At 51.0% G+C, this 13,307-nt stretch overlaps 1 protein-coding gene across 2 annotated transcripts in view; it reads right to left on the reverse strand.

Moving 5' to 3' along the window:
- Nucleotides 1–11,557: 11,557 nt before the first annotated feature.
- The window catches only part of MAPKAPK2 (MAPK activated protein kinase 2), a 44,144-nt gene continuing 42,394 nt past the window's right edge, over nt 11,558–13,307 (reverse strand). The window contains exon 10 of one of the 2 annotated variants that reach the window (XM_081121579.1): nt 11,558–13,256. In XM_081121579.1, coding sequence (XP_080977705.1) covers nt 13,113–13,256 — 144 coding nt within the window. In that variant the 3' untranslated portion in view covers nt 11,558–13,112. The remainder of the gene's footprint in view (nt 13,257–13,307) is intronic. The other variant, XM_081121580.1, reaches the window with a different exon arrangement.

The following is a 13,307-nucleotide window of genomic DNA, read 5'->3' on the forward strand; positions in this document are numbered from 1 at the left end:
TGAGAGTGGCCAGGAACAACCAAGAGGCAAAGGGTGTGTGTTCTGCTGTGGCTACAGAACTCCTTCCTGGGAGGGGGTAAACTGGGATTGGAGAATTAAGCCACAGAGCTCATGGAACTCCAGTCTAGATCCTATAAAAACAATGGCAAATGTGCTACTGGGGAAAATAATATTGCTATATATTTTCTGTTAGTAAAAAAACAGAAAAAAATGCAACTCTTTTCACCACGGTACCTGAAGAAATTACATTTCCTTGGGTTTTGCTTTCTACGTAGCTATTCAGTGGTGTGAGGCAGGGCCACTCTTTAAGTAAAAGGTTTACAGAAGTGAAGCGTGTGGAATATTATTTGGTATTTTATGATTCTAGAAAGTTTGCGAAACATCAGTGTCCCTTTGCAGGCCTCTGGCCCTGGGATTTTGGATTCAGGGAGGCCCCCAGAATGGGCAGCATTTACCACTCTTTCATGTGCCTCGTAGGGTATGTGATACAAGCTAGGACCCCATGAGAATTGTGACACCCGCTCCCCCTGTAGGCCCGGGATCAAGGGACATGCCCCTGCGCCCGTGACAGGGAGGTGGCCCAGTGCCGCCCTCAGATGGCTCATTGCAGACACAGTCAGACAAGGCCTAGACCCCAGCAGGGCTTCAAGAGTCTGGTCTTGGCTTCTTCGTTGGAGCTTCAAGGCACACACTCCTCTATACTGTCCCATTTTTTCTCTTGATTTTCTTATTTTTTATATCCAGCTATATTGTGCCACACTGAATTCAATTTTGGAAACTTCTATTTGGGAAAAAGTGGCATAAAAATAAAATACTAAAGCACAAATAAATAAGAAAGTGAAATAACAGCCAAAATTTAGTTGGAATGATGTCACCACCACATCTGGACAAAAGCCAGGTAATTAGGACTCCTCATGTTCACCCATCCACTCGTTCAATACCACGGGGCGTGCTCTGCGTGCCAGCTCCCCATAGGTGCCAGGAAAGTGCCTCCATGAGTCCACCCACTCCCAGGGCAGTGTTCAGCTTGCCCCTCCCTCACTGCATGAGTCTGTGGGCACTTTGTCTTTGGCAGCCTCAGCTCCGCCTGGGGCTGAGGAATGAGACAGGTGGGCATGGTTTGTGCGGTCACTGCCGCAGGACCCACTGAGGGCTTCCACTGAGGGCAGAAGGAGAGGAAATGGGTTGAAAGAGCAGCGGGGGTATTGGGGCTGACAGAGGGAAGGAGGTGCTATGTCAGGTGAGAGGAGAGCTCAGAGTACCAGGGTGCCAGCTAACCTCCTCCAGGGGGGCCTCCGGGGCGTGTCACAGAGCTGTGGGGACTCCTCCGGCCACCTGGGCCTGTGGCTGTCTCTGCCACGCCCTTTGACACTTTCGCAGACTGCACCCAGTTGCTCTCAATGAAACTCGCAAGTGCATCTGTAGTCTCTACAAAGAGTTCCCAATGCTTCTAAGTTTCCAACATTCAGCAAATATTTGAGGGCTTACAATGTGCCAGACACTGGAGATACACCGGTAAATAAAGCATACACAAATTCCTGCCCTGTGGACCATCTGTTCCAGTCATTACAACTAGATAAATTATATGGATTCTTAGAAGGTGGTCAAATCTAGGGGGGGAAATTAAGTAGGGTAACTTGTATGCACATTATATTTCAATAAAACAATTTTTAAAAATATAGTCATGGAACCCTGGCCAATTTGGCTCAGTGGTTAGAGCCATTGGCCTGCGGGCTGAAGGGTCCTGGGTTCAATTCTGGCTCAATCACTGGTGCCAGTCGAGGGCAACCAATCCATGTGTCTCTCTCACACCGATATTTCTCTCTCTCTCCCTTCCACTCTTTCTGAAAAGCAATGGAAAAAATATCCTCAAATGAGGATATAATAATAATAATAATAATAATAATAATAATAATAAAGCCATGGAGGAGAACAGAGTACCGGAGTGGGGAGTCAGGGGTGGGAGAGAAGGTTGCTGTTCTAAATAGAGCAATAGGGGAGCATCACTGAAAAAGTGGCCCGTGAACAAAACCTAAAGGAAGTGAGCTGTGCAGATACCTCAAGAAGGAACGTTCCATCTTTGGGGACAGAGGTGGGCACAAGTGGCCAACGCTGTGCCCTTCCGACCCTGCAGGTCCATGAATGCTATAGGTCCCTAAACTGTGGCTCGGCCACCGACAAGGAGCCTTGAACCTCTCTGAGCCTCAGAGGCTTTGGCTGCCTCCTCTGTGCCTTTGGGAGGTGTTCCAATAGACTGTACACTTCTGTTGAACATCAGGGTCCTGCAAAGGCTTGTTTAATAGGTACTTAATCAAGCTGAGCCTTGGTGTACAAATCTGTAAAATGGGGATAGTAACACCACTACCTCATAGGGCTGTTAGAGGCCAAAATCCAAAATAGAAGAGATGGTCACGAAGGGGACCAGAGGTCTCTGAGCTGGGCTGGGAGGTTCCTTCACTGGGCTTTCATTCACATGTCCTGGAACTGGGCTGAGAGTGACACTGATTAGCTAAAACCTAAACTAGACATAGCTACTTTCACATTTCCTCCCAATCAGCCCTCATCTCTGCGGCCTCCTTTGCTGGGATATAACCCAGTGGTTTTCTTTGCCAAATTCTTCTAAGAGAAGAGAACAGTACCCTCGAAGTCAGGGGCCTGATTAATTTTGGCAGCTGTGGAGCTGTGGGAGGGGAGGAAAGGGGACGCATTCTTGGAACTGGGGCCGAGGCTGGGGCTGGCCGGCTCCTCTCTCAGCTCATTCTAGATACCAGGGGTATGAGGGTTTTGAGAGAAACCCTGTGACTCACCCTCACTTCTCGTGACCCCTGTTTTACTCGAAGGCACACTGTCTTCCCACCATCCTCCCTTGGCCCCCAACTCTGCCTGGCTGCTAGCATCCACCCAGTGACCCACCCAGCTATTCACACCACCTCCCAGAAAGTCCATGTCCCAGCATGAGTGGGGTCCTCTCTGCTGGGCTAAAGAGCCACCAAAGTGGGCCTGAATGTTCCTGCAGTGGCCCCCTTTCTCGTCCAAAACCACACAGCGTTAATCACCTTTACCCAGGCAGAAAGCAACCAGGGGCCCACCCAGGCTGCCAGTGGGACAGCGGCCACTATTACGAAAGGACACGTGTGGGGAAGTGGGAGGTGAGGAAAATAGAGAACTCAGGAGAAAGTGGAGCAGGAAGGGGCAGGAAGACACATTTCTTAATTTACAAACCCAAACTCTCCTTTTTAGTTAAGTCATCCCGTGCACACTGCTGCAGTGATCCAACTACTGACTCTGATCTATGATCGTGAAGGCTACGTGACAGGCATTATGCTCAAGCTTTTCTATTTTTCATTTGATCTTCACAACGACCCTAAGAGGTCGGCGATGTTATGTTAGTCTCAGTCCTCTGAGAAGCAGCTGCCAAAATGGCACGCAAGGGTCTTATTAGGAGAAATGTCTTTATGAGAGAAAATAGGAAGGGAGCCAGGCGGGCGGGGAGGGGCGGATGGTCACCAGGCCATGCCCCACCCCTGCTGAGAGGAACAGGCCTGGAGTGCAAGTGTGCTAGACTTCTGTGCAGTCTGTGGAAGGTTTGCAGAATTGCCAGGGAACCCTCCAGCCAAAGCGGGCCATCACTAGAGTCCTGGTTTCCCCGGGAACCAATCCATGTGCCTTGGCGTCCCTGCTGTGCCATCGCTGGTAGAGAGCAGGTGAGAGAAGCATGGCCTGGGTGCGGATGCAGCGACGGACTTCAGAGCACAGCAGCTGGGGCCCTGGGACGGTTCTGCTGGAACTGGAGGTCTGCAAGGCACCTCTTCATAATTAATAATTAACTAACATCATAAATATTATTAGTAATTGACATAACAAAACATATAATAAAAATTATAATATAGTTATATATTCATTATAAGTACAATTATAATTGAATTCTAATTAATTATTGTGGGGTTCCACGATTATTATTCCTGTTATACTGGTTGATAAGCTCAGGCTCTGAGAGGTCAAGTCGCTGCCCATAGTTTGAAGTCAAGTTCAGTGCGGCTCCAAAACTTTTTCCCGTGCAGAGTACACCTGAGCTACGGACCACGCATCGCATAGCTCAGATGCAGTAGTCAGCAGAGGGTTGGCCCACCATCAGCATCCCATAAAGGGTCATGGAGGAGAATACGGCTGAGCTCCTGTCTAGTAAGAACAAGTCCTTGTATTCTCCTGTGTCCCTCACAACACCTAGGTCCCTGAGTCAGAGCCACCTGCTCTGCCATGTGCCTTTCTTTCCCCCATCTCCCTAATCAGAGGGGATCCGTTCCCGGAACCTCCCACTCACTCTGGGCCTCTCTTACAGCACCTGCCAGTCTGTTTTATGTCCAAGTCATTTGCACACGGTCATCTCCTTGATGTTCCTACCTGGGGCACTGACTTCCCAGTCTGAGAAGTGGGTGAGACAACCTGCTTAAGATCAGAAACCAGAAGGGGCTGAACAAGGCTGAATCTGATTTGTCTCCCCTCCATTCTGCCGACACACCCAAACTATATGCAAACAACCATAATTTGGTGAGCAGAGCAGCTGACACGGGGAGAGGTTGAAGGAATCCCCTTGCCCCCTTAGAGCAGATTTTTCCAGTCGCCCACAATGCTACCAAGGGTATGCACTCGTCAGTTTCAGGAAGTGCTTCAAATACCCTCTTACCCTATCCCCAGATTGCCCCACTGCTTACAGCAAATTCTCTCATGGGCTCTCTTTCAGAAAGCAATATGCAAAATGCACTCATTCATAAATTGATACTGCAAATTCTCTCATGGATTTTCTTTCAGAAAGCAATATGCAAAATGCACTCATTCATAAGTTGATAAATAAATTGTGATGCATCCATATTGTAGAATACTCTGCAGCAAATTCTCTCATGGACTTTCTTTCAGAAAGCAATATGCAAAATGCACTCATTCATAAGCTGATACTGTCTTTTTGGCAGTACCTACCAAAACCTAAACTGCATATCCCCTCTGACTTAACTACTCCACTTCTAGGAATCTGTCCTGCAGAAATTCTTACACATGTGCATGAAGGTATTGCACAAGATGTTTACAACATTAATTCTAATAGTAAAAACAAGTGGAAATAAATGAAACTCTACCCATAGCAGATAGGAAATAAATTGTGATGCATCCATATTGTAGAATACTCTGCAGCTGATTTTTTAAAAAAGACAGGATGGGTGTGAGTCCTGTCGTGAACACTCATTAAGATAAGTTTAAAAAGCAAGTTGCTTGTTGATTAACAGGTATGAAAAAATTCAGGAGACTGATTGCACAGCAATGTGAATATACTTAACATTGCTGAACCCTACGCTTAAAAATAACCAAGATGGTAAATTTTATGTGTATTTCACTACAACTTTTTTAAAAAGCAAGTTGCAGAACAACAGGCCTAATGATTCCATGTATACTTGTTATAACCTTCAACTAAATTTCTCACCTGTGTTTACAAGCATACATGTATGTAGATAAACTAATAGAAAATGTTTGTAAAGCTGGATCAAGTCAAGCTGTTAAGTTATTTTGGGAGCTGGCACAGTTGGGTGAGGTTATGAAGAACTTCCACGCTTCACACTGTGTGCATAGGTAATTGTGTGTATATAATTGCTTCGATGTTTGAGTGAATCAGACTATATTAATTGTTCTTCAGATACTTTCACCATCCAGCAGACACTGAGCACCTGCAATCAGCCGTCGTTTTTTTAGAACCCGCAATCAGATCCAACCAGACTGGATCTCTCTCTGTTCTCTTTCTTGCAGACCAGCTCTTAGAATGGCCTGCTCTGGTCCCTGTGAGTGGGTGAGTGGGGTGAGAGGTAAGGCTAGAGTCTCACTCTGAGGGCCTTTTCCTCAGAACAGGTTTCTGACCAGAAAAGGAGACAGCCGAGTGCCAAGAAACCCATGCCCTCTCCAGGTCTTACTATAAACACCACCTCTTCATGCACCGCAGGCTCTGGTCACAGCTAACCGAGGTCTGGGTCAGACAGCAGCTCCAGTCAGCTAACCAAGGTCTAGGTCAGACTCAGATGAGATTCTGGTTTCTTTGAAAAGCAAACCTCCAGCTGGTGAGTTCAGAACCACAGGTCTCCAAACCAGAGAAAAAGGGCTGGGAGAACTCATCTCATTCTGAAACTTGAGGCCTCCTCGCCTGAGGAAGGAAGCTCTAGCTATTTGATAAACAAGAGGCCCCCAGCTGCCAGGATTGAGGAACGACCAAGGTCACGTTTCACATGGCCTCAGACAGCATGGCCTGGGCTCAGTCAGGCCAGAGCCACCCAGACTAGGGGCTCATTTGCATAATCTTTGCAGATACTTTGCATCTGCAGGGTCCCAGGAGCACTGCTCACTGGGATCAGAGAGGTTAAGACCAGAATTTGGTGACACAGAGCCTGAAGGACAGAAACAAACCCAGAGGGAGAAGAGGACCTGGGAAAGGAGGGAGGATGGCAAAGGGGGAAAGCCAGTCCCAGTATTTCACTTGCAAATCCTGGCAGGGGTATTGGATGGGGTAGGAAACTTCACTGTCCCTTAGAGCAAGAAAATTATGCAAATAAGTACATTTGCATGGCAGTTCTGTGCCTCTCAGGTTCCAGGGCCTCAGCAGCACCATGCCCCCTGCAGCCCCACCTGGAGTCATGCAGGCCTGATAGCCAAGGCTTCCTGGGCCAGAGGCTTTGGGCAAGAACTTCCTTTTGGGTTAATAACTATTCTCTCCAGTGGATGGATGTACATTCCAAGGTAACCCCAGGTTTGAGATGGTGGTGTGCAAAAGATAAAAAGTGTGGAAACTTGGGTACATTAAAATATGTATTTGTAACAGGGAAGCTCCCACAGGCTTTGTGTGTAAGATGCTGAGTGGTGTCAGGACCGTGAACAGGGGAGAGAGCTCTGGCTTTTTAGTGACACTCAGGGACAGAAGCAAAGAAGCCCCTGACAACCATTCACCCTGATTTTTCTGAAGGACCCCCCCTCCATTTTTATGTAATGTCCTTGTCTACAATGATTTGTAAAATGTATAACCAAACGTAATCTGAGTTTAAGGGGTGACTTTGTAAGGCTTCTTGAAAAATGAATGAAGAGTAGGTGGGGAAATCCTTGTTCCCAAAGTTTGGTTTTGGGGAAGCAAACATGGTGAACAAGGGGAATCCAGGCTGGAGAGGCTGAAAAGAAAATGGGCAGAAAACACAGAGGACACCCTCAGGGGCTACATCAGGTTTCCCACAGATGTTAACTGATGGTCAAAGGTCAAGCTGAAGAGCCGAGCAGACAGCAGTTCAGAGCGGAAGATGGATGGGGTGAACCGAGACTCAGAGAAGGAAGACACTGGGCCTAGTCCCCTCATTTCCTACCATTGGAACTGTCCTGAGCACCAACACAAGGGCTCCTCAGACAGTGCTCCTGATCTCTGCCAGGATAGCTCCTCCTTCCGCACCACAAACACCTGCTGTTCTATGAGACATTGGTTCTCCCTGCCTTCTGTCGTGTTCATGCCCACCTGCTCCTCTACACGGAGCCACCTGAGGGCTAGACCCACTTCCTACTCATCCATGTCACCCCAATGTCCGGGGCTCTGGGCGTTGCACACAGTATGTCCTCAAGTTAAGCTGAATGAGACCCTGACATCTTTACTCCTGGAGAGTGGGGAGTCTTCTCAAAGAGTAGCTGGGGCCAAGGCCAAAGCGCTGTCCCTGCTGGAAGGGCCCCGGACAGCAGCCCTATTGGCCCTATCCCCTATCCTTGCACCCATGCCAGTAGTGCTTCCTGGGTCTCAAAGTCCCAGGGTGGCCGAGTTTAATCCTCACATGCCAGGGTGGGGGAAGGACCGTTATTACCCCTAAAAAGGTATGGACATGAGGGCTTCATCCATAAAACAAGGACCCAGGGCACACTTTTTTTTTTTTAATACATCTTTATTGATTTTAGAGAAAGGAAGAGAGAGAGGTAAAAACATCAATGATGAGAGCTGTCATTGATCGGCTGCCTCCTGTACGCCCCCGACTGGGGATCAAGCCCGCAACCCAGGCACGTGCCCTGACCGGGAATCGAACCGCGATCTCTTGGATCCTAGGTCGATGCTCAACCGCTGAGCCACACCCGGCTGGGCCACACTTCTTTTGACCTCACTCATCTCTCCCACCTCAAAACCTCTAGGGGCCTAGGAGGCTGCCCTGGGCCACCTGGGCTTGGATGGCACACCCCTCCCTGTCTGGAGCAGTTTCGATTCAGACCACAAAGTGCGTCCAGCCTGTGGACGCAGAGGCAGACAGACAAGGCCTCTCCCGGCTGCTCACGGGTTTCGTGTCTCGCAGACTAGGAACCGAGCAGGAACCGGGTCTCACACGTGTTTGTTTTCTCCAAAGCATAGCACGTAGAGTAGGTGCCTGGGTGTTTAGCGATTTCGTTTGCTAAGTGGTCTCTTCACACTGGCCTGATTGATTGAATGTAGGGAGGAGAGAGAGAGATATTCACCAGAAGAACCCCCTCCCCCGAGCTGGAGCTTGGTATCCCTTCCAAATGAGTGGCTACCCCCACACTCAGCCAGGCTCCCCTGGGGTGGCTGAAGAGAAAAAGCCAGGGAGGGGCTGGATTTCCTGGGCTGAGGACAGAGCCTGCCCCCCAAGCCTCATGCATGCCCACTCCTGCCAACGGGGGAGTGCCCAGCAGATTTGTTTACATCCGCCAGCAGATGGGACAGCCACTTTCCCCAGCCTTGCCAACCCCGCCTGCCTCCCTTGAATAACTGAATTTCCTTCACACCCTGAGCAGCAGACCTACCCGCTCTACCCACGCATCATCCACAGCCCTTCGCATTTCCTGCCAATAACCCAGTCAAAGGAAACCCCCAAATTTACTGTTATTGTTTACCAACCCAACTGTCTCCTCGCGGCAAGACTCAGAGGCAGGTCCTAAATGTAAGGGCGGGAGCAGAGCCAGCCTAGACCACTGGCCCCACTCCAAACCTGGTGTTCCCGGTGTCCTCTGGGCATGGCAGCCCACCTGAGGGTGGAACTCTATAGTGAGAGACGCCACCTGACACCCAGCACCTTACAAAGCATTTAAATCATCTCCTTGAATTCCTCACAGTGGTCATAGGGCATAGCAATATCAGCCCCATTTTGTGGAAAAGGAAACTCAAGTCTACTCAGTGGAGGGAATCCAATCTGATCCTGCCCTTCCCCCACCCCCATCCTTAGCAAGAGGACTTTGGAGTGTTTTTTAAGGAGCCCTAACCTTGGAAGCAGATCTGAATCAGTCTCACCTCTGCTTAGCTGTGAGGCCTTGGGCGAATCATTTTCTTCTCTGAGGCTGTTTCCTCACCTGTCAATTGGAGGCTAGACTGACTACCTTGGAGGACTCTCATGACTGAAGAGATCAGGGCACTGAAAACCCAGCACAGAATTGGGGCTCAGAAGCCCTTACATCTCACACCACTTAAGGGTGCTCAAGAATCATGTCCTGTAACCCCTGCACCCATTAGGCCAGCGTCAGATTTTAGGTACAAACGTTCCATGGTCGTCCCACCTGGGAGTTCAGCAAAGAGATTAGGAGACAGGGAGGACACCAGGGGGCCAGGCCAATGTGCAGGGTCAGGGCATGGGGCAGAGTGGAAAGGCAAGGCAAGACCGCATTCATCCAGCCGGGCCCCTCCTCGCCCTTCACCTCAGCCATCTGCCCTGAATGCCAACTCCAGGCCCATCCTCACTGGCCACAAAAGTGTCCTGAGCTGAGCTCACCCAGAGGAAGCAAAACTCGGCATCTGTGTGTGGTCAAGAGGGTGAGAAGGCGGAGACAGGCCTCTGTGGCAGGGCGCCGGTCCTCGGATGCCCACATCCTAATCCCTGGACTTGCATGGCGACAGGGACTCTGCAGGTGAGATTCAGGGTAAGGACCTCCTGGATTATCTGGGTAGGCCCAATCTAACCACATGGGTCCTTAGGAGTGGAGACCCCTTCCTGGTTAGGTTGGAGAGATGTGACAATAGGATGGAGGAAGAGGGCCATCAGCCAAGGAATGAGGAACCCTCTAAAAGCTGGAAAAGGCAAGAACACAGAAGCCCCTAGAGCCCCCGAAAGAAATGCAGCTCTGCTAAGACTGGAGTTTAGCCAGTTAGACCCTATCAGATCTGTGGCCTACAAAACTGTAAGATATTAAATTTGTGCTGTTTTAAGTCACAAAATGTACTATGACAACAAAAACTAATGCATCCCCACCCTTCTCCCCTCAAGTCCCTTCTACCACTCTGTTCCCCCTTCCCAGGTTCCTGTCACTGCTGACACCTTCATAAGCCCAGACAACCTCTGAAAGCAAAACCTTATGCTGGTTCATGTGAGCAAGGGTTTCTAGAGTGATGAGTAGAGTTTCAAGATAGAACCCAACCACAGCGGCCCTTTCAGGAGCTCTGCAGGGACCACCCCGCCTGTGCCCACGAGCCTGAATGAAGAGATGCGATCTGGCCAACGGCTGAGATAAGGAGGCCTCGCCCCAGGCAGGAGGCATGGTCTGAGGACAGAGATTCCCCAGGCCTTGGGATCCTGAGTTGTGGTCGGAACCAGTGAGCTGTGTGACCTCCAGCGCGTTCCGTCACCCTCTCCATCGGCTTCCTCACTCATGAAACAGGGTTAACCACCCTGCCTCACCCTTCTCCCCGACAGCGCTGAGGATCACGTGAGAAAACGTGAAGTTATTTAGGATGCACTATTTTACCGTCTGCGTGGGAAGGAGAGCAGTGGGTCAGTACACCAATTTCTCCCTTTGGCTCTGCCACAAGCCAAGTCATCGTGTGATCTCAAACATCCCACTCGGGGCCTCAGTCTTCTTATCTGTTAATTGAGGGGAACGGGCCATATGAACCAAGGCCTCTTCCAGCTCCGATGTATAGTCTTGGTTTCTGCCTGGCACCTATCGCCCCCTGCTGGAACTTTCAGAAACTACACCAACCTGCTCCCCTGGTCTCTTTCGAAGGATCTGAACCAAATTACCACTCACCCTAGTCAGCCTGGCTAGGCTGAGGGTGCCAATGTCCAGCTGTGGCTAAACAGGTGCAAGACTCATGTGCCAGAAAGCAACTTGGCTCCTGATTCAGTATTTGGCAAAAGGGCACGGGCTCCCCAGCCCTTATTAGAGCTCCCACCCTGTCCCAAAGGAGAGAAGCATTAATGTCCCTGTACCAGACCCGCCTGGCCAGGCCCTCGACAGGGCAGGCACTGGCTGCTGCTTGCCCAGGAGGCCCTCCTCTCCTCTTGTCCCCTCCTGTCCCCTCTCCTTCCCTTTGTCCCCTCTCATTCCCTCCTCCCCTCCTGTCCCCTCTAGACCAGTCTTCTCCCCTCCCCTCCCCTCCCCTCCCCTCCCCTCCCCTCCCCTCCCCTCCCCTCCCCTCCCCTCCCCTCCCCGCCTCGCCTCGCCTCTCCTCTCCCAGGACACCCAACCTCTGCCCTCCCCACCCACAGAACCACTCTCCACATGTGAGAAGGGGAGAGGTGGGGGGTCAAGGGGCTGAGCCGCATGAAAGAAGAGAAAGAAAACATTTCAACTATTAAATCTGTTTAGTAAAGACAGTTTCACTCATACAAAACAACAGTTTACAACAATCTAAGTGCCGGACACACCATCAGACATGGGAGGCACTGCAGGCACTCGGAGCCCTTCCCCAGGACAGAGAAGACCTGAGTGCCCCTCCACCACCCTGCCCTGAGGGAGATGAAAGCTGGAGTACTACTGTCACCCCACCCCTGCCCTGCCCCAAAGGGACCATGGCACTGAGGACCTCTCTTCACAATGCCCCTCAGTAATACTGGGGGAGGGCCCTCCCCACCCTCCCCACCCTCCCCACCCTCCCCTCACTGGCCTGGCCACATGAAGCCAAGTTGTTTGGGGTGGGATTGAAGCTGCTAATGGGGAAGGGACAGAGTGGGGACATCTTTGGTGTGAGGACCCCCCCCACCCATTAGGCCACACACTGGAAATGTGTGGGAGGGCCATAGGGTGGTATTGCCTTGGCCCATAAAGGGGTGGCTTGCCAGCGCCCCCAGAGCCCAAGGCAAAATGCAGAAGCTTTGTGCCACTTATAAAGTGCCCAGGTTCACCCACATGAGCCGAGAGGCCTGTTGAGAAATGGCTAAAAATGTAAGAAAAAGAGACAAGAATGGTTTAACAATGGCAGAAGGGAAGCAGAGGTGACTCGGTAGTTCAGCGCCTCAGAGGACTAGGACCAGCACTAAATGGAGAGTAAGGGTCCTAGTGGTGGGCAGTCCAGTCTTCCTGATTTCCTGCCAGTGCTTAAGTCACTCCTCTCCACCTCCCGGGACCAGCCTACAGAGACTGGCCATGCAGGGCCTGGCTCAGGGTCTAGACAGGCTCCCAGGCACGGTGGCAGGCCCAGCGCGGGCAGGGCAGAGCAGGCCCAAGGAGGGAGGAGGTTCCTGAGCCACACAGGGCCCCTCCCGATGCAGCCCCGCCTGCCCCTGGCCCTACAAATGTGCAGTCCCAGGCACATACGCATGGGCACAGGTACACGTGGGAGCGCGCGCGCACACACACACACGCACAATCACACTCACTCCTATCCGTCTGGCACACTGGTGATGTCTGAGGGATCCAGTAGGAGGTGGGTGGCATCCTGGCCCCGGCCCTCATGGCCTTGAGCTCCAGGTTGCCTCAGCCAGCAAGGAGCTCAGGCTGTAGTGGGGAAATGGGGCAGTGGGACAACACAGGGAGATTCCCTTCAACAGTTTCCACAAATACCCTTTAACAAGAGGAAGGGGTTTGGGGGAAAAAAGGAGTGGGGAAAAGAACAATAAAAGAAGTTTCATAAAAATCCTAATTCAAATTACTGATAAAACTGCAAAAGGAGCACAGGTTCAAGAGCATCTTGCTCCCTCTCTCCATGCCCTCCAGACCCCCAGCCTCACCCTCTCTGGGGTGGCCAGAACCAAAGGCAGAGTCAGCCTCTCACGAGGCTCCAGGCTCCGAGCAGCCGAGGAGGAGGGAGGCAGCAGTGGACAGTTCTGTCTCTTCATTTAAAAAATATATTCAGGTCGAGAGTTATTGCTTGTCCTCCAGCGGAGAAGGACCTGCTGAGCGGGTCAGTGGGCGAGGGCCGCAGCTTCCAGGGCCCGAGCTTTCTTCCGCCTCTTCAGAAGCAGAGGGTTGGAGGCATCTTCGATCTTTTTTATCTTGATCTGCTCGTAGTCGACGCGCATTGTGGCCAAGGCACTGGTCATCTCCTCCTGGGGAGAAAGGGCAACACCAACAGAGGTGTGAGAGGGGGAAGCAAAGGC

Source organism: Miniopterus schreibersii (genome assembly GCF_964146895.1).
Source record: "Miniopterus schreibersii genome assembly, chromosome: 19".
In the NCBI taxonomy this organism is placed as follows: domain Eukaryota; kingdom Metazoa; phylum Chordata; class Mammalia; order Chiroptera; family Miniopteridae; genus Miniopterus; species Miniopterus schreibersii.